This window comes from Vanessa atalanta, chromosome 24, assembly GCF_905147765.1.
Source record: "Vanessa atalanta chromosome 24, ilVanAtal1.2, whole genome shotgun sequence".
In the NCBI taxonomy this organism is placed as follows: domain Eukaryota; kingdom Metazoa; phylum Arthropoda; class Insecta; order Lepidoptera; family Nymphalidae; genus Vanessa; species Vanessa atalanta.
Genome location: NC_061894.1, coordinates 1,161,557 through 1,187,526, shown reverse-complemented (window position 1 = coordinate 1,187,526; position 25,970 = coordinate 1,161,557). Strand labels below are relative to the sequence as shown.

Genomic DNA, 25,970 nt, shown 5'->3' with positions numbered 1-25,970 from the left:
AAAAAAAAAAAAAGTTAATCTCGATTAACGGAAGATATCTGTATATATATTAATAATTTCATATAATATAATATTATAATAAATATTGGACAACATCACATACATTACTCTGATCCCAATGTAAGTAGCTAAAGCACTTGTATTGTGAAAAATCAGAAGTAACGACGGGACCACATACACCCAAGACAACATAGAAAACTAATGAACTTTTTCTACATCGACTCGGCCGGGAATCGAACCCGGGACCTCGTAGTGGCGTACCCATTAAAACCGGTGTACACACTACTCGACCACGGAGGTCATTTAAATTGCAGTTATGGCCTGATAGCTTAGCTCTCTAACCAACTCAATTGCAATTATTGTATTATTATATTCCGGTTGAAGTGAAGATTAATAACAAATATTTTCCGAGTAATATATGTAGAACTTGTGATATTATTATTATTATTTTTATAAGTAATGATGCACTACATTGCCCGCTGATTGACTCTTATCACTCACCTCCATAGGTTGACTGGAAGAGATCTCTTTTAGAGATAAGTCCGCCTTTGCTTATGTTTTCTCTATTTTGTTATTTTCTGTAATGTCTTTTTAAGTGCAATAAAGAATATATATATTAATATTTATTTACAAAAACATAAAAACCGTCTTCAAAAATTTTAAATAATTACCTAACTATATACATAAATGAATGGATTAACTCCGTTTGAAACTGGTTAAATATTTATTTTGTTAAAAGACTATTCAACAATTTTTTGATGTTATAGGTGGCAAATTGATTGGGGGCTAACCTGATGGAAGAACTACCACAGTTCATGGGCATCTGCAACACCTGAGGCTTGCAAGTGCGTTGCTGGCCTTTGATGTATATATAAGCAGGCTTTTCTTGAAGGTTCCCAAGTCATATCAGTTTAGTCTTGCATATTGATAGTCCACTATCGATAGTGAAGATGTTAGCGATAGTATCAATAGCCTATCGATAGTGTTGCCACGTGTCAATACTATATATAAGATAGTATCGATAGCTCCACATGAGTAATACCATGGATAGTATTGCAAAAACCATTACTTTTAAGCTAAACTATCGAAAGTCCAAAACTATCGATACTATCTATAGTATCAAGAGTATTGATCAAACAATACTATCGATAGTACTATCGATATCCTGAATAATTTTCGAGGTCAACTATCGATAATCAAACTCGATAGGACTGCAACGCTGTATCAGTTTGGAAAGAAGACCGCTGAACGTACATCAGCGTGCTTGAGTGAGAAAAATCCGAAAATGCATTAAAATCTCGTTGTTGACTGTGTAATAGTTAATATATCTTTTGTCTTTGTATCTATCTTTGTGTTTAAATCATAGATAGGGTGGTTATCTAAATGCTTCATCGAGTAATACGACCATAGTTCTATTATTTTTGAGATTAGGTACAATAAACAAATAGATATAAACACTGGTTACAGATAACAAAAATAAATAACCAAGCGTTCAGGTATTAGCGTGTTTTATAGACATTAAGTTCTGATAAAGTCTACAATGGATTTCCTACACGTCAGTGATATGCTTTGCCTATTTAATGAAAAATCAAATATGGTTTTACATTTAGTAAGCTGAAAGTTTTTTCGTTATGTATTTTCCTATTGAAATGGACACGTATTTCGTTATAGTAAAATTTTTTTTTTCAACTAATAAATAAAAATAATATTAAATAGATTTATTTTAAACTTTATTTTTAATCTGAATTAATTTAAATATTTACAAAATATATATTATAATTTTTTGATTATTATTAAATCAATTATAGAAACAAATGAATCTCATCAAATAAGATTAATATAAAACTACCCGTGAAACAATTAAAATAGTTTTGTATAAAACTTAAAAGAAAAATTAATTTAAAAAATGTGTGAAGTTCAACAATTCAAATGCATCCAACGGACGCTTCAAATAGAGCGCTTTTATGCTCCGAAACTGCTGAGGAACATCAATAATAATATAATTCCAAGTAGAATTCTGCATATAGTTATCAAGTTTTGAACAATTTTGGATCAAGTAACTTATTCGAACTATAAGTAAATGATAGTAACAGCCTTTTCTCCCACTAAATATCCAATAATATCATACATAGAACTTATTTCCTCTAGAACAGAAGGCTTAAACCTTACCATAATGTTCCAATTCGGAAAAGTCGAGACACATTTGCCAGAATTTTCTATATATGATCTTTACTCCAACACTAAGCACGAGGTGTATTATAAACACGGCTCTGATCAAATATCAAATAATTCTTTATTCAATTTAACGAACACGTTTAAATCGTCAAATAACAAACTATTTATTATTTAGACAATATAGATGACGTATCATTGCGTACTTATTATCTAAAGAACTATTAATGTTCTGTATGAAAATACCTCGGACCAGAGAAGAACCGGCCATTTTTTTTTTTTAATTCGGATGAATAAGTTGGTTAGTTAGTGTCAAACACAAGACGGAAGATTGCGGCTTCCAATTCGGGAAACGCCATTTTTTTATTATATCTGTAGGCGGACGAGCAATAGGGCCACCTGATGGTAAGTGGTCACCACCGCTCATAGACAATGGCGTTGTAAGAAATATTAACCATTCCTTACCAATGCGCCACCAACCTTGGGAACTAAGATGTTACGTCCCTTGTGCCTGGGATCACTGGCTCACTCACCCTTCTAGCCGGAACACAATTGCCATTTGCTATTGAATATCACGCGCTTAATTTATTTTTATTATTTATGTCTGTTTGTTTGGGTAGGTATTCACTAAGCATTTTATTCTACCGCCAAATAATAGTACACTGTATTGTTGTGTTCCGGTTAGAAGGGTGAGTGAGCCAGTATAATCACAGGCACAAGGGACATAACATCTTAGTTCCCAAGGTTGGTGGCGCATAGGTGATGTAAGGAATGGTTAATATTTCTTACAGCGCCTTTGTCTATGGGTGGTGACCACTCACCATTAGGTGGCCCATATGCTCGTCCGCCAACCAATGCCATAAAAAAGCACATATTCAACCACTAAACAGTATAGTTATACCTAGTATAGTTGTGTTCCGGTTTGAAGAGTGAGCGAGTCAGTGTAACTTCACACAGATATATCTTAGTTCCAAAGGTTGGTGGCGCATTGGTGATGTGAGGAATGATTAGTATTTCTTAAAGTCTATATATATATGAGCAGATCAACCATCAATTGGCCCATTTGAAACCACGCATCGATTTGAAACCAACGTCGGTGTAGTGTGATGAAGTCATACATGCAACTGTGTAAACTCTTCTTTAAGCACTTTATCTAAATCTGAATGTTGGCGAATATATTTTGACTTCCAACCGATATTTTAAGCAGAAAGATGAAATGTAAACACTAAACTACTATAAAGCTCAGCGGTGCTAACCCGGTTTTGAAAAGGGTTGATATTTATGTGTCTATCCGTAGTATCCCAACTTTAAACCTTCCATTTATTTCATAAAACACAAAGGTCAAAATTTAATTTTCATAGTACTATAAAACTTTATTGTAAAAAAATAATGCCCTGGACAATGTTACCCTGGCTCCTGAACTAGACAACTGCGTTTCAGGAACCTTCCCTTAAGTTACATCAATGTTTTTTGGCGAGTTATAAAAATAAATACGGGCGTTCCATTAATTTTGACACAGTTATACGTTTTAAGATATTTTTTAATATAATATTAGAAGCTAAAGGATGTTTTGATTGTCTATTCCGCAGACATTTTTAACTTTGCCGTTTCGTAAATTCAAATCATTTGTATAAAAAAATTGGTAAAGAAGGCATATTTATTCGATACAAGATTATACAGATGGTAAAAAAGCGTGGAGTTAATGCTTATTGACTTCCAGACAGGAGACATAATATACATATATAATTGTATTTAATAATAATAATAATAATATACTTTATTGTACACCACAGTAACACAGTAATTTAACTAACATGACTGTATTTTTAGATGTTGAAAAAGAGTAACTACTGAGTTTCTTGCCGGTTCTTCTCGGTAGAATCTACATTCCGAACCGGTGGTAGCTTTACTTTAAATAGTTTGTTAAATGACGATTCAAAAGTGCTTGTAAAAGCCTACTTGAATAAAGTATATTTTCATTTTGATTTATATAGTTTATAGCTGTGTAGTGGCTAGCTTGTGTAGAGATCATTAGCTCCTCAGTTGATTTATTTAAGGACTGTGACAGTAAGGGTGAGAGTGTCCTGTATACACAAAAATAATGCACTAAAATAACGCCTGCGCAGTTGGTTTGGCCACAGAAAATTAATGGCCAAGCGTCTGGATAGATTTTGGTACTAATTAATCCAGTAAATTTAAAAAGCTCTACATAATGTTGCAGTTTGCTGAGTGAGCGATTACATTCACAATGGTCGTAATATTATCATGATTATTATATTATAATAATTTAAGTAAAGTTTTATGCTTCTCACATTGATAATATATTAGTAAAAATAACGTTTAATCAGGTAACCGATTTGCCTGAACAACCTACTTAAAAAGAAAATATTGTATTTACTCAAAAATAACTTTACGGTAAAGGTTTCGTGCCTTCCTATATTTACCTATTAATTATTCTAGCGCCAAACAAAAATTAGTATAACAGACATACGTTCCAGTTTAAAGCATGAGTGAGTTCATATCACGAAATCCTTCGCATTGGCCATAAATGGAATGATTAATTTCATACACTGTCAATCCGTAGCCCATGTACTGCATTCCTATATTTAATTTGAACAAAACCATAAAACATCGAGTTATGCTTTCTGATTTTGACACTTAATCCTTTGTACCCATAAATCATTTCCGCATATCACGCATATGTCCAATAAATCACGATATTCCGATCACAATTGGACTCGGTAGCCAATACGGTTGGTGACATTGACAATGTAAGCACATATTTCATACATAACACGTCTAATACCAGTTCAGCATGCTATAACGGTGGAGACATATCTCCGGAAAATTCCAACAGTCCTAAATAAACCTATATCTGTTTGTTTGATGATGATCATTCGTTAATGAATTATATTTTAGTAATTAAAAAATATATATTGTAGTGAACAAGTGAGTGCAAGCATAGGTCGCTGTCTCTAATCGCTCACCCATATAATCTTATCCGACACGTGCTTTCTGAGCCACAGGAGTATCTTCTTCTTCTAACTTCCAGACTCCTAGGCTAGGCTATTACTGAGAAAACTGAAATTCTAAAATAAAACCCAATAAATTCTTAACTGCCCGACCTGGCGCTTGTGCCCAGGACCTTGGGATTTGCGGCCTCATATCCAACTTCTAGACCAACGACTCAATTATCTGCTTGTTTTCTTTGTAAATAAATGTAATTATCAGTACAAGTCAGTGAACGTCCAACTTCTGCATGAAGCCTTAGTGCATATTCTAGCATCCTCTTCCACTCCATACACCATTATAGAAGCTTTTTTCTTTTTATAATATACGTAAGTGATTGATCTAATAGGTAATCACTACAACCTATTAAGACATTATAAGATTTTGCCAATTTCTTACGTAACTGATGCCCCCCAAACATTGGGAACTGAGATGTTTTGTCTCTTTTGCCTGTAGTTAAACTAGCTCACGCAACCTTAAAACTGGAAAACAACAGATGTGAAGTATTATTGCTTTGAAGTAGAATATAAGATGAGTAGGTGGTACCTATCCAGACGGTCTTATAAAAAGTCCTATCAAGTATTATAAATATTAAACTTAGATTTTGAGAAATAAAGATTGTCAGAATTCTACCACCAGTGCGGTAGAAACACCTCAGAGTTGAGAAGAATCGTCGAAAGAAACTCATCGGGGTTTTCTCAAAGTATATCAAAGTCAAAGTCAAAGTCAAAAATCTTTATTCAATATAGAAGTGTTTGCACTTGCTTATTGATTGTCAAAAATCTACAATATATATATATACAATTATTTTCATAATTTAAATAGTGTATATATAAAGTCAGACGTCAAATACGTCAGCACGCACACATTGATAAAGTTACGCATGTATACATTCATACAAGCTTTTTAAATCTAGCTTCATCTTTTGTTACGATTGAAGCGCGACTCTCTATCCAGACAGAAAAATAATCAAAACATCCGCATGAATACAAATTAATTTGAATTAAACAAAAAGTATATATATTTATAAATACAAGCAAAATGATTAACAGTATGCTTTGTGAAAATAACATCATAAAACATTATTTAACTCGGCAGTTTCTCACCAACTAAATAACAAAGGTATGATTGAATTATTATGTATATACATTTATATTAAAGATTGGACAAAGGGGCCATCTGATGGTAAGCATCATCGTCACCAATAGACATTGGCGCTATGAGATATATTAATCATTCACTCATCACCAATGCGCCACTAACTTTTGGAGCACTAGCTCACTCACCCTTCAAACAAAAATATACAATTAAATTTCAAATTAAGAACACTTACACTACCTTTAATATAAATCATCTATCTTTTGATCTCAAGTAATACTAAATTATCTAACAGATCCATTTCGAAGAAATCACTAGCACTGATTTAACTTTCCCGTAAAGAAAAACAAAATTGAAGAAAGATTTCAAGTAAAATAAAAACTTCATTCCAACTTAAAACTTTCCTACTGAGAAACTTGGTGATATTATCATTATTACGAGAAAAATATAATCATCTGAGCATTTATATTATCCTGGTAATTTTTATCTTTGTCGTCATTTTATAGTAGAAACCGGCTGTTAGTTTTTATTATTTTGGAATTGGAAGGGCCGTGTGCAGGCACAGTTCTAATAAGCTCTAAGTAAATAACTAAATAATTTAAAAGTAATTGGATCACCCATATTTTCTCAATATATCAATATTAGTCAATAACGAAGTAATCAATGAGAAAATTTCATTATAATATCGACTCAGTGGTTAAGTGTAAATAAACAGAAATTCGCTATTTGATTCTGGTCTAACACCATTGTATTTTCTTATTTTTCATGTCTCGAATTGTTATGTATGGCCGAGATGGCCCAGTTGTTAGAACGCGTGCATATTAACCGACGATTTGGAGTTTAAGCCTAGGCAAGCACCACTGAATTTTCATGTGCTTAATTTGTGTTTATAATTCATCTCGTGCTTTTATGTGTGTCTAATTTCAACGAAATTCTGCCACATGTGTATTCCACCGCTCCCATTGGAGCAGGGTGGTAGAATATGCTCCAAACCTTCTCCTCAAAGGGAGAGGAGGCTTTAGCCCAGCAGTGGGAAATTTACAGGCTATTAATGTATGTAATGTTAATGGATTGTTATGTTATAGTGAAGCAACAAAAGCTAATACGGGGAGAAGTCAGGTGCAAGACTTTACTTACTTTCTGACCCACGGTAATGTATACACTTGGAACTATCAGGCTCCAGGCAGCTATTGAGAATTTTCCGATAGAAAAACCCAATAATATTTATTGGCCTGTTCTCGGTTTTGCATTCAGGACCTCAGAGTCTGCAGCCTGATATCTAGACAAACGAGGCAGTAACTTGAGAGGAGCAGGGGATTATTATAATAGCGTTCCAAATCTTTTCCTTAAGAGGAGAGGATTTTTTTATGAGCATGGTTAATTACACGTTGTTAATTTCTTGAATTAATTACATTTCTTGCGTTAAGTGCTACTGCTTCGCTCTCGAGGGTCGTAGCGTGATATTATTATCTAAAAAAAATGATTATTTTATATCGACTGGTAGGTAAAAAAAAAAATTAGCTTTTTTTATTCTAGTAATATAAATTTGGTTGCTGGTACTTAATTGATTTCAAATTGTTAAAGATCGGGTTCGAATAAATACCAATATATGATAATAAAAGGTCGTATGTACAATTTGTTTTACAGACAAATATAATTATTTCATTGTGTTCTTTTAGTGTTCATATTTTACCTCAATGCTGTTTCCCTGGCAACTAACTTTTATACAACTTTACATTAAAAATACATTCATAGAACACGACCATTTTAAAATTGGAACCAAATTGTGACACATAGTACCCTTTGCTCTGACTGTAACGCTAAATCTAAAAAATCGCTAGGGAGGTCGTATCTTGTAGAAGAACAAGTGACTTATATTGTGAAAAACGTTACCATATGTAAGCAAGATAAGCTCTCAGGGATTAGACCTTCAACTTCTGAGCTATAAGAGTGTTTAAAATTCTAAATAATCGTCAATAATATTTGTATTAATATGGCAACATTTTTTGTTCAAATATATTCTACCTGAGATCATAATGATAACGATTTATTTGAGCAGGAAAAAATGATCCGTCTCACTAAGTCTGTTTCAAGTACAATTTATAGGCGCCTATACAGCGGTAGGTACTTTTACAAGCTATTTCTGTTACGATATTTAATTAAAGCAAGTAACGATAGTAAAAAAAATTGTAACACGATTGACCACGATTGTCATCCACTGAGCCTTTAAAAAAAGAAAATTAGCAGCCCGTAAATGTCCCACTGCTGGGATAAAGGCCTCCTCTCCTTTGAGGAGAAGGTTTGGAGCATATTCCACCACGCTGCTCCAATCCGGGTTGGCGGAATACACATGTGGCAGAAATTCGTTGAAATTAGACACATGCAGGTTTCTTCACGATGTTTTCCTTCACCGCCGAGCACGAGATGAATTATAAACACAAATTAAGCACATGAAATTTCAGTGGTGCCTGCCTGGGCTTGAACCCGAAATCATCGGTTAAGATGCACGCGTTCTAACCACTGGGCCATCTCGGCTCAAAAAAAGAAAATAATACATTTCAATAATAGAAAAGAAATGATCCTTTCAATTTATCTCTCGTCAATATGTTAAACACAATGGACATTTGAAATTATATCATATAAGCAACTTCTAATGAAAACATGATAAAATCAATTTTGATGATGCTACATATAATAAAGGAAATTCTCAGAGAAGTGTTATGCTGCCTTAGTACATATTATTAATTTCACATTAACCTCCAATTCAGAAACGTTGGTCAAAGTCAGATTAAATTGGCTTGTATCTGATCGCCCATTGGTCACCGATTACGTCATCGGTTATCATCAACCAATGACCATTCCGATTGAAAGAAAATTAGTTAATTGAACAAAGTTTAGGGAAAATTAAGATAAATTACTTTTTTACCTTTCAATGTTTTCAAATTAAAAAAATGTATACATATTTTATTTTAAACAAAACATTCAACAATCCTCTCCTTCATTTAACTATTTTTTTTCATTAATTATATATAACTTTCAGCTTTAAAATATGTTAATTAATACACGCACCGCAAATTTATTAGTAAGCTTTAATTAATCGCTGGTTAAGTTATTATTCGTGTAGAAATTTATATTAACGAAAATATCTTACAGTAAAATATTTTGTAACAGTAAAACATTTTAATATAAAAATGTATTGATATTTTCAAGATAAAACAAACATGAATGAATTGTGTTCGCGGTTTATGATTTAATACAATTTATTTTTATCGAAAGGGCGACTTTCGAAACGTAAAATCGAAGGAGACTTGTCACGCATAAATAGAACGGACGTTTGAAATAAGATCCTTTTCAGCTCAGAGCCTGTTCGACGGAAATTATCTCCTTAGAAAACGCCTTGAATCCTGCGAGCACATGCTACCCTGGTACTTTTAAAATTAATATCTAGGATATTCTGACATATTTAAAGGCTTATCAATTTATGTTTGGAACTAAATAATATTTAAGGTATTTCGCAAAGGACTTACCTATGCATCTCTGTGATAAGTACACGTCCGAGCACTGTGAAGGGCAGGGGCGTACTAACGCGAGCGTATTTGTTAGGGGTGATTCTGGATATATACAGAGCTGCCATTACCATATATTTATTATATTACCATTTTGATGATACAGCATATATATGTTGAAATTAGTGTAGACCAAAATGAAATTGAGAAATTACAATATTATTGTAATTCACAATAAACGCATTTTACATTTCTTTATTATATATAGGATTGGAGTCAATTTTGTCAGCTTTTCTTGATAATGTCTTAATATTATCATTCAAATTAACTCAAAGTATTGAACCATTTTAGCGATACATGATTAGTTTTTTTTAATAGCCATTATTAGATCTTGATTTATTTCGAAAAGAAATTTCGTGCTTAGTACGAGTGTACGATTTCCAGATTAGACGAAAAATCTGGCTGAAACTGAAAGTATCTGTCCCTGGTTTTTCTTAGGTCATAGTAATTGTATGTGTATTATTTTGTCTTTCTTGTAGATAGTTAAGCGTTTTGCTCTACAATACAGAATTAGAATTTAGTTTTAAACACAGAAACGTATAACGGAAAGTTGTACTTAAAAACATTGAAATGGTTATAATATTACTAAGAAAAAATATTTTTTTAAATTAATTTGAGCTGTAATAACATCTCTATGTAGTTTCACGTATTGAGTTTGAAATAGTAGCTACACTGAGCCCCGCGCCCGCCCACCCAGCAACAGTTTGCCCATGGGGTTGCTAGATCTAATATTACCCACATAATTAGTTAAAATAACGCTATGACGTTTGGATTATACATTGAATCGTTTTAATTTTTATTTTAAACGGCATGAACGCGTCTGCTTAACAACCTTGAGTAAAAATAAGAGCAGAGAGTGCTCTATTATTTGCTCTGCTCAGTTTCGGCAAAAACCTATCATAATTATATGGATACTGGTAGATTATTATGGTTGATGATTATTCATTTCATTAGTAGATATATTCTAGTATAATTTAGAAATTGGAAAGCAGTCAGCTAATATCCAGATGATAAGTGGTCTTACCGACCGCAGTCATAAGCATCGCAAGAAACATTAACCAATCTCAGCACCATCACTGTGCTTCGAATTATTGACACTGAGGCAGTCTTTGCCTGCAATTACACTAACTGATACATTAAATTGAACGCTACAGAAAATGTATTGCTATTTTTCAGTAGATTAAATAACCTGTATAGTTTGTATAACCCACTTAAATTAGGCTAACTAACACTGGCTAACTCACCTTTTATATTCATGGTGTAATTCTGTAAGAATTAATTTCATATCTTAGAGGTGAAATGTTGACATACAACAACATCAACATCAACATACGTTGATACGCCATTTTGATTCGTAAATCCAATGAATTTTATAATTATTCTCGTCAATTTCACATATGATATTCTGACATGTGTGTGCTTTCCGAGTTTCATCTTTCTTCTTACAGAATACCTTTACTCTACGAATTAGTGAAAACTTCTCCATTAATATACATTCAATAAAAAAAACAAACATGGCAACACTACCACATTCACGTGAAAAAGAAATAAAACGCGACCAATTCGATATAACGAGAAACGACACTCAGTTTACTGCTTAATAACTACATTCTTGATTTGGTCGTGTTTTACCGGAGGCTGTATAACTGGAGTTCATTGCAATATGAATTATAATTTCATTTACATAAGATTGAAGTTCGAACTTTATTTCATTTAAAATTAAATTGAAAGCATCAATCATATGAACGCTTATTGTGTTGTTAGTTAAGAGACAAGGTTTAATGGTAATGTAGGGTTATGAAAGAAGATGGAACTTTAATACCTTTGCTTGAGGTGGGGTAATAGACTCGATTCCCGGCTTGTATGGTCGATGAGAGATGGTCGAGTGAATAACGCAAGTCATCATCCTCCTGCCCTTATCCCAATTTTACTTGGGGTCAGAGTAGCATGTCCTCTTCTTCCATACTTCTCTGTCGGACTTCATCTCACAAGTAACATTCTTTCTAACCATATCGTCTTTCACACAATCTATTCATCGTTTCTTTGGTCGTCCCCTACCTCTATATCCATCCACATCCATTCTCAAAACCTTTCTCACAACATGGTCCTCATTCCTTCGCATAACATGCCTATACCAAGACAGCCGGTTTCCAGATAGCTTTTCAGTTACCGGTGCCACTTTCGAACTTCCTCTTAGCGAATGAATAACGCGAGTGTATTCAGTCAAATTGAAAGTTTGTATACACGATATTGGGGGTAAGGAAATGACATAGGATTTCTAACACCTGATTTCCTAGTACTTGCTTACTTACTGGCAACAATACGATTGAACGATAACCGAAACGAAGTACCTTTTTGAATGATAAATGTAGGTGGATAAGCCAATGAAGCAGCTGGTGGAAAGTGGTCATCAACGCCCATAGACATTGGTGCTGTAAATATTATAAGCCATTCCTTACATCACCAATGCGCAACCAAATTTGAGAACTAAGATGTTATGTCCCTTATTCCTATAGATACACTGGCTCACCCTTAAACCTGCACATAATAAGTAGTGCTGTTTGGCTATAGAATATCTGATGGTTGAGTGATACCTACCTAGACGGCCTTGCAAAAAGCCGTATCACCATTTTTTTGAGTGTACCTGTAAAAACTATGTACATACAAATACGTACGTATGTATGTTGTATACATAAACCCTTTTTCTGTCCTGTGTATCAAAAATAATTCATGCGTATTGTGTAACTATTGTATCGGCTATTTGCACAAGGAACCCGATCTTGTGATCTAACAGAACAGACCCAAAAACAAAGAAACAGAATCAAAGTTAAAGTCTTTGGTAAAGGAGAACAAAGTAAAATAAATAAATGTCACACGAGAATCTATTTCCCCAAACGCTTTCAAAAGAGTAATTGTGATTGCTCCAGATAAAACCAATAAGACGGCGAGCGATGCTTCAGCTCATGACCTTAAGGCTTTGAAAGAGAAATAGAAGCCACACCTCGTTAAAGAGCCGAGATGGCCCAGCGGTTAGAACGCGTACATCTAAACCGATGATTACGGGTACAAATCCAGGCAAGCACCTTTGAAGTTTCATGTGCTTAATTTGTGTTTATAATCCATCTCGTGCTCGGCGGTGAAGGAAAACATCTTGAGGAAACCTGCATGTATCTAATTTCAACAAAATTCTGCTACATGTGAATTCACTAACACATTAGAGTAGCGTGGTGGAATATGCACCTGACCTTCTCCTCAAAAGGAGAGCAGGCCTCAGCCCAGCAGTAGGAAATTTACAGGCGGTACATGTGATACCTCGTTCAGGTCACATTACGATTGCACTCCAAGATATATCAAAACGGTTTATGTTTATCCGATTAATGGTCCTCGCGAGTCGAAAGCGCCGCCAAAAGTGGAACAGACATAGAAAACTTTGTGTGTAATATTTCTAGTTCACCAAAAAGCTTATACAAAAGTCGATGACAATGTGTATCTTTTATAAAACGTACAGAAGCTATATGTTTAAAGAAAAGGGGACAAAATAACGACACATATTTTTAAGATAAATTCTAAAGTTTTAATGAATAAATTAAATAGTTTATTATGAAGATAAATATTTATATTTAGTATAACGAATAATTGCTTTTGATATATTATGAGATTTAAGAAAAGGTTTGAAAAAATACGCGAAGCGATAATACGGTAACGGTAAATGGATCGGTTGGACGGTCTGTGTGGTGGAGTGTTTTATATCTCATTGATTAAAAAAAAACACGCGGTCTGGACGGGCAGTCAGTAATGTGTACAAATATTATAAACCCAAAAGCAATTATGTCTGTCTGTTACGCTTTCACGGTTAACCCACTGAATCGATTACGATGAAAGGTTGTACGAAGCATACTTGAACTTCAAAGTCGGACAGAGGCTACTTTTTTCATCCTTTGAGGGTGTAATTTTGGGGATAAGTACTATACAAGATATTGGAGAATTTTCGCCACTAACTAAATTCCAACCGAGCGAAGCCGCGGCTCCAGCTAGTGAGATATAAATAAATATAATACATATAATCACTAACGAGTACTTACCAAATTAAAAAAAAATATTGTTGAAGAACGTCTGTGTGAAAGGTTATTACAGAATTAGTGAGTTTATGATTGATAGCACACCTTGCGAATGAATGATTGCCTCCTGGCTATTTATTTAAATAATAATATATATATTTGACAAAAAAGACCTGCTGAGTTTCTTTCGCCGGTTCTTCTCAGGTCAGGTCTTCTTGTATTTTCTTTTCCGACCCGGTAGTGTTAATTTGTCAATCAATAAGTAAGTGTAATGCTTCTATATTGAATGAAGGAATTTGAATTTGAGATTGACTACCTAATATTTCAAGGACAGTACTAGACGCAATAGCTAATCAATCGTAGTGACGTCTTTAGGTGTATACTGTACCAATAATAATTAAGAGTACTTTATTTAAAAAACAATAGTAAAAATTCACCTTAATGCAATATCCTACATTAACTAAAACGTATCTCAGCAGAATTAGTAACATTTGCGTCAGTCCTAATAAAAAAGGCTAATGTTTCCTCCTTTACAACGTCACTTTGGTTCAAAGCTTCGTTGCACTTGGTGTAGAGTGCGCGTTGCCGGATGTCTGTATCTCAGACTTCTTTCCGACGCGCTTTTATTTATTTACTTGCACATAAGATGTTACGTTGAAAGCATGTTATATGAAAATTCAATGTTGCTTTGATATATTTTGTATGCAAGGTGAATTTTTTTCTGAACTATATTTCACCACAATCACCTAGATAGAAAATTAAAGTTAACTGTTATTACATTATATACAACAAAATAATAATATATTAAAGTACGCTTTTGAATCGTAATTTAATAATATTAAACTACTAACGGTTCCAAATGTAAATTTTCCATTCATTTTCATTTCATTTTTAAAAATTAGTTAAACTAAAATATTTCAATAAAAATAAAATTGTAATAATCACGTGCAATTTATCTTTTTATATATGTAATACTCATATTAAATTTTTTTATATATTTTATGTAAAACTATAATATTATCTGACAGAAATCATCACGTGAGGATGCGTTATGCCCCCTAGTCGATCATTCTATCTCTTTTCTTTCTCGCTGTAAAATAAAGAAAAATAAAATGTAAATTAAAGAATAATTTGTTTTTATTGTATAACACATTTAAAACAATTATAAACATACACAACCCAGAGAATGCTATAGAAAGATTGTTAATTTTTTCCTTGACACAACACGACCTACTTTAACAAACGTAAGCCCAGGGTTGTGAAACTATGCACTAGACCATTAAGCTCAATTAATTATAGTTATCATCAACAATATTTTTCAGGGCGGAAAATTTTTCAATGCAAGTGAAAATACTTTATCTAACAGAAGCCACATAAATGACTTTATCTGATATATTCTATCAGAAGAAGATTCTTTTTCATTTATTTTATATTGATGGAAAATAGGCTACTGGTAAGTAGTCACCACTGCCCATAGACAGATTGGTACATTGCTCACGTGACCAGCCCATTATTTATGGCAGAACATGAACAATGTCTTACAAAACGTCACTCGTTAAGGTGTTGTGGCGTAAAAAAAAACTTTACTTACGAAATTTTTTCCAAGTGTTAGTTATTTTTTGTCGATTTATTTTTGCACTGTAGCGGTTGGTGATCCTGACATGCGAGGTGTCGTGGGACACCCAGTAGAAACGAAGTTGCTTCCGCTATATACATATTATGTATTAAATAACAGATTGTAAAATAATTCAACACGTTTTTGAATATATAATGACAAAAGATTAAATTGTTCTTAAAAATGCCGTGTGAATTAAAAACAATAAAAAATAATATTACATAAAAACTTAAATATTTGACGACCTCCGTGGTCGAGTCCGAAGTCCCGGTTTCGATTTCCGGCTGAGTCGATGTAGAAAAAGTTCAGTAGTTTTCTATGTTGTCTAGGGTCTGGGTGTATGTGGTACCGCCGTTACTTCTGATTTTCCATAACACAAGTGCTTTAGCTACTTACATTGGGATTAGAGTAATGTATGTGATGTTGTCCAATATATTTATCTATTATTATTATATTAAAAAGAGACAGCGAGAAAGAAAAGAGATAGAATGATCATCTAGGGGGCATAACGCATCCTCACGTGATGATTTCTGTCAGATCACTCTACTGTACGCCGAGTAAAAGATCATCATTAACGTACTCTAATTGTTTATTATTATCTCTGATAACGAATTATTGTGGAAGCATACTCATTATTTCTGTCTTTAATTTGTGACGTGAATCACCTTTTCGATTTAAATTGACTTTCCAAAATTTACTAATATACTATTTTAGTATTACAAGTGAAGCGTTATAGAAAGCGTTTAAAGCTAAAACGTTTGTAGCAATTGGAATCAAAATAAGTAGCTCGTATTCCTACAAAATGGCAATTTCCCTTTGGTAAGATTCGTTTAAATTGTACGATACACATTACAGGTTTTCTTACATTGACATTTGTCCCTTTGTATTGTAATAGGGGTTAGTCCAGAATTAATTTTTCAAGTGAGCGAGCGTGTTAAAGTTTGAAACTAGAATAGGGAATAGTCTTTAAAGGATTATTGGAGACGATTCTTGTGAAAACTAAAACTGCGTTTGGTAAAGTTGGAATATCTGATTCCAAATTTTCCGAACGCATATTATATGTATATATTTTATGGTGATAAACCTGATGGTAAAAGACCACCACCGCCTACAGACATTTGCAACACTGATGAGTTTGATGGTACCGATTTGTTAATTTCGCTCTATCGCTCAAAATGGGCTTTATGCAAGCCCACCTGGATGGGTCATCATCATCATCATCACTCATCATTTATTTAACCTTTAAACAGAAATATCCACCATCGTTTTGGTCCGGATTGTAGGGTGAGTGAGACAGTTTAATTACAGGTACAAGGGACATAGCATCTTAGTTCCCATGGTTAGTAACGCATCGCTTAGGTTAGGTTAGGTCTAGATTTAATGCGGCGCCAACGGGTATGGTCAATGGTGACCATTTCCTATTGAGTGGCCCAACCGAACGTTAGCCTAACAATGAAAAGAAAAAGAAAAAAAAAGAAGAAAAAGACAGTGTCGCCTATAGAATAGTTTTCATATTTAGATTCTTTTAAATGATTAACTTTTATGCAAACTTAAGCTGATTAAGGAATGAATTTTCAAATACGATGCAGCAACTGTAAAATTTACTCGAAAGCAAAGCCTAGCCGAGATGACCCAATGGTTAGATAACCATTTGTAATTTTGTGTATACTGTAAGATTGACCGCTGATTCCGGGTTCAAACCCAGGCAAGCACCACTGAATTTTCATATGCAATGCATGAAGTGCACGTGGTGAAGGAAAACATCGTGAGGAAACCTAATTTCCTAAAATTTTGTCACATTTGTAATCAACCAGGATTGGAGAAGCGTGTTGGAAGATGCTCTATACCTTCTCCTCAAAAGGAGAGGAGTACAAAGCCCAGCAGTGTGAAATTTACAGGCTGTTAATGTTACGTAATGTTTTTTTACCTTATTGGTTATATTAATATATGTATCTTATTGTGCACCACAATCATAATAAACAGAAATCATATGACTATGTGCTGTACAACGGGCGGACTTATGGTTGATGGGCTACCTCTCATATTTATAACTTTCAAAAATGACGAACTTCCATACAAACTTACATCCCCTATTTAATCCCTTAAGAGATTAATTAGAAAAAACCTTTCATAGTTCTCACCACACCACCACAACGAGTAGGAAAATCACGAGCAAAATTTCGTCCCGGCAAACCCACTGGCACAGGCTGTGCGTTATACGTCAGCCAGTATTTTTTTAACGATATTGCGTGCTTTCCGAGGCACGGTAAGCACTTACTTCAAGACACCGGCTGCCTCTGCAAATTTATCGTTAGATAACTCAATATTTTTTTCTTAGTCGGACTTGGAGCGTAACCCATGAACTCGGGAACTACGGGCTTTATAATCTAACCAATTGACCAAAAAGTCAATCGGTTATAAAATGATGACAAAATATCTTTAATATGAATAGGAAAATGTAAATATTACAAAATAATACGTGTAAGACTTAATCAGATAAATGTTTTAGAATAATTCCATTCGTTTTAATCGTTTAATTTCCATTTGTAAAAACAATCGTATTACACAAATGGTACATAAACGATGTGTAATTTCCTTTAATTGGTGGTAGGTGGTCATTCAATTAGCTAAACTGTGGGAAACGCCCCGGTTGCTCGAGTTGTAAAAATAACTTACCGTGTTTACACATGTACTATGTATGTGTGTGTTGTGTGTTTACTTGTAAATCTATTTTGGCTACCATGTATGGGTATCATTTAGGTTTATAATATTTTTCACTAAACATACGAATTCACACCAACACACATCAATCTATATAATTAAAATGTATTTAGAGACAGTTAAGATATTTATTTAATTCAAAAACGGTTCATTGTCAAGTTTACTTGAATAAAATTGATTTAATTTTAATAGATTTTTTATTTAAAAAACAATTTTCCAAGCATTTCCTAATTTAAGATTAGTCTAAAAAGTAAATATTTTATAAAAAAAAATTCACAAGACCAAGTCCGCAAGGCCAAAGGCCCTGAGCCCTTTGACGGTAAGTCACCATTGAAATGTTATGTCCCTTGTGTCTGCAGTTACACTGGTTCCATACCGGAACACAAAAAATTAAGTATTATTCGTTGGCAATAGAATTCGTCGGTAAAGATGGACTTGCACAAAGCCCTACCACCAAGTAAGCCAGGTTAACAAAAAACGTTGTTTCTCATCGTGTATACGATGATGGGATATCCCATTTCCATTTATTTTATTTAAATAAAAAAAAAATGGTTCGAATAAAGTCACAGTTAAGCGCCAGTCGACGGGCATTCGGGACACGGCTCCTTTGTGTTTTGAAAAACATTCCAGCGAAATGAACATCAAAAAAGTGGAATGGCGCTTTAAAGCGGTGTTTGCTGAAAATATTACGGAGTGCATTTCACGTGGAATTTAACGGCGAAAAATTTGCTTTTTAATCACTTGGTCTAGCGAAGAGTTCTTGTTAAGTAGAAGCGATGATGTCAGCTGCCTATTAATTTATTATTGTATATGACGTACCTTTATAATTATATTTGCAGTTAAAACTAATCTGTAATACCTTTGGTATACATAAACAGCCTGTAAATTTCCCACTGCTGGGCTAAGGCGTCCTCTCATTTTGAGGAGAAGGTTTGGAGCATATTCCACCACGCTGCTCCAATACGGGGTGGTGGAATACACATGTGGCAGAATTTCGTTGAAATTAGACACACGCAGGTTACCTCACGATGTTTTCCGCCACCGCCGAGCACGAGATGAATTATAAACACAAATTAAGCACATAAAAATTCAGTGGTGCTTACCTGGGTTTGAACTCGAAATCATTGGTTAAGATGCACGCGTTCTAACCACTGGGCCATCTCGGCCCAGTATAGTCTTTAATAACAGTATTATAAGAATTGTGGAGTTGTCATAGTAATAATGGGTTACACTTCTATAATATGTGTAACAATAGATGCACAAAACGTGTAACGTGTACTGTGTGTATGTCTGTGGTTACGATAAGAGAGGAAAAGAAAGAAAGGAAGACCAAATGATATATGGAGAGATATTTTCAGTCAGATATGTGGATCTCACTTTAGGGTAAAAGTCACGGTAAAGAGATGTATGGATAGGTTGAGGTAAGGCGAACGCAGCAGAGGCGACTGCTACGAACAAACATTGATATTTATTTATACATATATATTTAGAATACGTATGAACTCATGAAAAATATCGCAGTAGAAATAGAGGCTTTTTATTTTTATTTATTTAAAATACTTCATTGACACAACACATAAATACATAAGAGAAGCAAGAAGAAAAAAATAGAGAAATGGTCCGCAAAGTGCTTATCGCTTATAGCGATCTCTCACACACAACCTTTGGTGATAGAGAAGCTTGGAACGGAAACAGATAAGCGCAGAAATAGATAGAGAGAGGAGATAAAAACTATAATATAAGAATATTTATACTGAAGTATAATAATAAACTACACATAACTACATCCCAATAATACACACATAAAAAAATATAAAGCGTTCTCTAAGGTAAGGTGTTAGAAGCCTGATTGGCACCAATTTAACTGAGACTGATACTGCGTTACAAACGTGATCAAACTTACCAAAGACAGACCAAAGATATATCTAATGGACGAATTTTGAAAAATTAAAAGAAAAAATTATTTAATATTATTATTTATTTATAAAAAATAGTAACAAATATATATTTTATTATACAATACAGGACTTATTGTGACGCATCAACCGAAAACTTATAGTATTATTTATAATTACGTTGAAGAAAAGTTTATACGGAATACTAAACTGAGTCGTTAGCTGCATAATTATGACAAAGTTATAAAATACGTAACAATGTAAGATTTTATACAACTTGAGAAACTTTAAACATTATTCGAACGAAAGAGGATTTATTTTGATCTCGAGCGTAACTAATTTTTAGTTTTCAATATTTTATATCATAAAAAAATGTTAAAAATATCAGAATATGATAAATAAAACCAGTCAAAGTAATTATATATTATAACATCAAAGACAGGCGTGTATTTCGTGTCCTTGAAGATTTGTTTATTTGTATAAGTGAAATTATGAAAGTGAATTAGATATATCTTAGACAAAATCCGTTTTTGAATTTTGTTTGTCGTTCCGTAAGTCCTAAAAAATATTTTTATTTTTTATTTTTAATTGACGAGATGTTTCTAATTTTGAAATCGGCTTAATTTTTTTATAAGTTATTTTTATTATTTCCCAGTATGATGTAAATTCCATTTACAGCATTAAGCGCTACAGGCTTATTAAACGTTATTCAGCGGATCTTTTAGTTATAAACTTCTGTTGCTGAAATAACTTAAATGATCAAATATAACATGTATATTATAATCTTAATTAAAATATTTTCTTAAGATACATATATTTATTACTATTGCTTTGATGGTCAAATGGCCAGTTTACAAGCCTGAAGTTTCTGAGATTCTGGGTTAAAAATTCAGAGTCAAAGGTTTGAAATTCATCCTAGTAGTATTCTCGGCAAGTTAAGCCGTTGATACGTTCAACTTGGGTCCGGTCTTGTCGGATTTCTTGTTCTATCGGATTATGTGCAATTGTTTGTACATGCATTTATTCGACGGTATGTTCTACGCAATTGTTTTGTCTTTCTTGAGAACAGCCGCCGTGACCAAGGCCAGTCAGGAGTACATCTTCGTCATGGTCACGTCATTATATTTATAAGGATTTATTCTCGTGTTATTGATTGTTATTTTTTAAAGTAATTTCATTAACTTGGCGTAAAAATCGTATCCAATTTAAAAAGAGGTCGTATATCTACATGTGACGATGGCAAAAATGTAATAAAGTTAAATTATTCGACAGTGTGCGCAATACGTAAAACTGCTAATAAAAAAAACACATTTTTTTCTTTATGTACAAGGTAACAAAAATAAAACAATATTTGCACATGTAATAAAATATATTAATAAACAAACGGTTATATAAAATACATTAAATAATTATTAAAAAACATTACTTTTTTGTCATAAAACAGATTGACAACAACAGCATGAAACTCATCACTTTAACAACCAGGGTAGCAAAAGCGTAGGAGCAGTCACTTTTATCACAACACATAGGACATATGAGCCACTCGAGGTTCATATTCTCGTACAAATGTACCAGGATATCATCCGAGTGAAGGAGTAAACAGTCTTTGAACGGCGTCCATACGTAGAGAAGTGCACTTTCTAAAAAGATTAATGACAATGGAATCTGAAATGATACAAAAATAAAAAATAAATACATATTTCTATTAATTTAATCTCAAACAATGATGATGTCATACTTTCTTAGATAATAAATAAAAATGTAGCCTAAAATAAATAAAAAAAAAATTAAAAAAAAAAAAGTTATTATATGATATTGGATCGAAAAGAGTTTGGTAAATGAGTAGGTTACAAGCTCTTGCATCGTTCATAGTTGTTTTTACAATGTTAGTGTTTACATAAAAGTTACTATTGTAGGTGTTGAAAAAAACATTGAAAATACCGATGTTTTAATTCGTGAGCAATAAAAGGTTATGACAACATTGCTATAATATTCATTGAAGGCGCCAACATTTTTAACGTCTGGTATTTAATTACAATGTAACACATAAATTTTCAAAGGGTTATTCTTTCCAACCCCCCTAGATTTAGCATTATAAATTACTTCTGTGCGATGTTTGCTTATTTTGTGGGCAAATGTATTTTTACTTTTGAAGTTACCTTTAGAAGGAAGTTATTTTACGAGACTTACAGTACAGTAAAGTGACAGAAATTGTCACATATGGAAGAAACGTTATCCAGGCGACCTTTCTCTCTCTTTCCCATATCTCTGTCTCTTTCTATTACTACTATTGACTACGGTTTTGTATGATATTATTAAAACTTATTTTTTGCAATTGTTTATTTGTTTTATTCTCAATTTTTTTTTCTTTTTTGTTGTGTTTGTTGTTTCATACAAAATATATAGAGAAAGCAACTTCGTTTCAACTGAGTATCCCACGCTATTGTCCACTAATTATATATGTCAATACTAACTTCCAAAATTAAATATCCTGGCAAGAATATCTTCCAAATGAAACTTGGTAATAAGCTTATTCTCTTCAGCAACAAACATGTTGACAAAAGAAAGGTTAACTTCGATTCTGGATGTTCGTCTGTGATTAATTTAGCTGCAAGAATATTTATAAGTTATGATAGAATAATACTTTATACAATAAATATATTTTATATTTAATTTACAGAAGATCCTCATGCGCTTGATATAAAACTTTCCGATTATGGTAGCAGTTTTAGGACGAACATAGGTAATATAGTATGTTTGTGTGAAAAAACTTGGTATATCAATGTAATTGGAGAGAATTTTGTTGGTCTATAGCTTTACAGAGTGATGACAAATCTGATGATGGACAGGGAGGACATCCTCCTCATTCCTAACTTCCTGGTGAACCGAGTATTGCGGGAAATGTTATAGCATAGATGTGTGGGCGCAAATTCAAGTGCAATCTCCATGAACTTACTCTTATAATCCCGTTGGACAGAAAAATCGGACATAATTCAGCTTTACGTGTTTCAAATTACATTTCTAGGGCGGCAAGCGATTGAAAATCGGTCAGATCCAGAATTTGAATCAAGAACTTCGAGGTTTAAAGCGTTACCACTAAACCAGCGAGAAGTTCAACTGGCATAACGATAACAGATAACAGAAGCAATTAAAATTTTAGCGGAAAAAATAAAATAAAACAGCATGTGAATAAATGTAATATCCCTTTGCTGGGCTAAGCCCTCATTTCCTTTTAAACGAGACAAAGAGGTGGACCATATTCAACAATACTCCGTTATATAATACGCCGTTTCAATGTTGGTTAGAGGATATACATGTGAAAAATTTTCACCGGACACGAGAACTATCCTCACAATATTTTCCATTGCGGAGCATGACATGAATTATAAACACAAATCGAACATCATACAAACACATGAAAAGTCTAAAAACCGCAATCATTAATGTACATACTCGTGTCTCGACTACATAATATAACATCAATATTTCTGTACCAAGTGTCTACACTTTCCACTTGCCACGTATAATCGCTTCACTTCTCACAGGTCACATCCAGAGCTCCTCTTGTGTAATCATTACCTATTCTATACATTCCCGTCGCCCATATTCATCTCAGGCGTCTTATCTCAGCTGTGTGAATTCGCCTTTCATTTGTCGCATCATAAAATACGAAAATCTTTTAACAATTCGCGTTCAAAATTTTCAGTTTCATTTGGTTTTCAAATTGAATGGTGTTGCGTCTGTGGTTTTGTTACCATTCCATTTTGTGGGTTAAAAAATCTGCCAGAAATTTGAATACTATTTGGTTTAATTTAGCAAAGAGGTTCGGTTCGTTACGTTAAAGATGAATATTTTCTTTTTGCCGTCTACAAAAAATGGAACTTAAAGAAAAACAGAAACGCAGACAAAATATCCAGATACATTTAATTAATATCCATTAGAGATGATCAGTGCATCAAATGATAGAATTTTCACTGGAAAGGATATCACAACACTAATGACTTCTTAGTTGATTTCACACCTTGGGAATAAGATGATCGCCTCCAGACTGTTTCAAATAACGAAAATATATTTATTGTTTTTGTACATGAAAACAATGGCTGTAAAACTGTAACTTAAAAAAACAAAATTAAATAAAATCCCGCAGAGTTTCTTACGCCGGTTCTTCTCAAGTCTGAGGTGTTATTTTCCGAACCGGTGGCAGATTTTTGACTATCAATAAGCAAGTGTAATCACTTCTATATTGAATAAAGATATTTGACTTTGACTTTGACTGATGATGACGGCTTAATTTGTGTTTATAATAATTTATTTAGTCTTCAACGGGGATGTAACATATCGTAAGGGAAACTAAATCTTATGGATGATATCTTGCACACAATCTTGTCACAGTCAAGCAGGCCAATGGATTAAACCACTTTCTCCTTTGGAGGACAATATGTAAGTATACCGCGTTAGGACAGTTACTTGATTTTTTTTTTATGGCATTGGTTGACGGACGAGCATATGGGCCACCTGATGGTAAGTGGTCACCACCGCCCATAGACAAACGCGCTGTAAGATATATTAATCATTCCTTACATCACCAATGCGCCACCAACCTTGGTGACTACACTGGCTCACTGCCACCAACCTTGAGAAGAACAATGTTACGTACCTTGTGCAGTGCACTCACCTACCGAACCGGAACACAACTATACTGAGTATAAATGTTTAGTGGTAGAATATATGATGAATTGGGAGTACCTACTGAGATAGGATGTCACAAAATCCTACTCCCAAATAAAGTTATATCAACAGTATTTATGACTTACGGTCAGTTAAGGTTTTAAACAATAAAGACGTTCGTTCCACGTAATTAAAGGGATAAGTGTGAAGAGATTTTCATGAATACAGAACTGTAAGGTGTAGTAAAGAGCACTTGACATTGCGCGTCTTGGAAAGAACTTATTTTTTTGTCTATTTTTAGTTTTGGATAGGAAAATGGTTTTGGTTTGAATAATGTACAATTCATTTTAATGTAACGCAAATGACTGCTAAGAGAATATTACCAGTAATATGGTAGTGTACTTACCATATGGAGTCTTAAGACAACTATTTATATATACTAATAAAGATGTTAAACACATGAACACTTTTTGGCAACAGCGTATCCGGGTAACTTAGAAATTGTTTATATTCAAAGTACTAGGGTCTCATGAATAGACAAGATTTCATTTTTATGTTAAACACCAACTTACGATTATAAAGCAGATCGATTCCATTGATCATTAAGGAAAGTGCAATGACTATTGCAATTGTACTTGTCATCTAATTTTGATTATTTTAAACATTATTCATCACACATAAAATAACATTACATTCAATGTGGATCGAATATATTTTCTGTCATAAGTCACTGACATAAGTCACTTTTTTTTTTTATAAATCTAAGCAAATGTCGCATTGCCAGCTGCCATCTCGTCTTGAAGGAAACGACACAATAAGACCGTCTGTCGTTACAGCCTGATATATAACATCAATAAAACTAGTGGCCAAGAAATATAAGTCAACAACGATTCTCTCGTTAAAATTTCTATATAATATAATAATGTTGGCAACAAACGTCAACGGGATGTACTTGATGATTTAACTTGTTATTGCGTAGACTTAGAGTCTTAATATTAACAGACAGATCTTTAGGGGTTCCTGAGAAAACAGACAGATGTATAGAAAAATATACGTACAGACGGACAATTGGACTTTAGAGGTACGAAACCCTAGAAAAAATGTTCCAAATACAGACAAAAGTCTCTGCTGTTGGCCATTAAGGAATATCTCCATCTGAAGCCAATTT

At 33.4% G+C, this 25,970-nt stretch overlaps 2 protein-coding genes across 2 annotated transcripts in view; both read right to left on the bottom strand.

Annotated features, from left to right (window-relative positions):
• The window catches only part of LOC125073593 (solute carrier family 2, facilitated glucose transporter member 8-like), a 68,165-nt gene extending 58,314 nt beyond the window's left edge, over positions 1 to 9,851 (bottom strand). The window contains exon 1 of the mRNA XM_047684475.1: positions 9,807 to 9,851. Coding sequence (XP_047540431.1) covers positions 9,807 to 9,814 — 8 coding nt within the window. The 5' untranslated portion in view covers positions 9,815 to 9,851. The remainder of the gene's footprint in view (positions 1 to 9,806) is intronic.
• An 11,684-nt stretch (positions 9,852 to 21,535) lies between these two features.
• Positions 21,536 to 25,480, bottom strand: LOC125073567. The gene is made up of 3 exons (XM_047684430.1): positions 25,375 to 25,480; positions 22,609 to 22,742; positions 21,536 to 21,799 (listed from the first exon to the last, which is right to left on the bottom strand). Exons 1-3 carry the CDS (start codon positions 25,442 to 25,444, stop codon positions 21,557 to 21,559), a joined length of 447 nt encoding a protein of 148 aa, XP_047540386.1. The 5' UTR covers positions 25,445 to 25,480; the 3' UTR covers positions 21,536 to 21,556.
• Positions 25,481 to 25,970: the final 490 nt, after the last annotated feature.

Bases quoted from the DNA above. Each gene is read 5' to 3' on its own strand.
- LOC125073567 (XM_047684430.1), bottom strand. From the start codon at position 25,444: ATGACAAGTACAATTGCAATAGTCATTGCACTTTCCTTAATGATCAAT. The intron at 22,743-25,374 runs GTAAGTTGGTGT...ATATTCTTGCAG, and splicing joins AATCGATCTGCTTTATAATC to CTAAATTAATCACAGACGAA. The intron at 21,800-22,608 runs GTTAGTATTGAC...GTATCATTTCAG, and splicing joins CAGGATATTTAATTTTGGAA to ATTCCATTGTCATTAATCTT.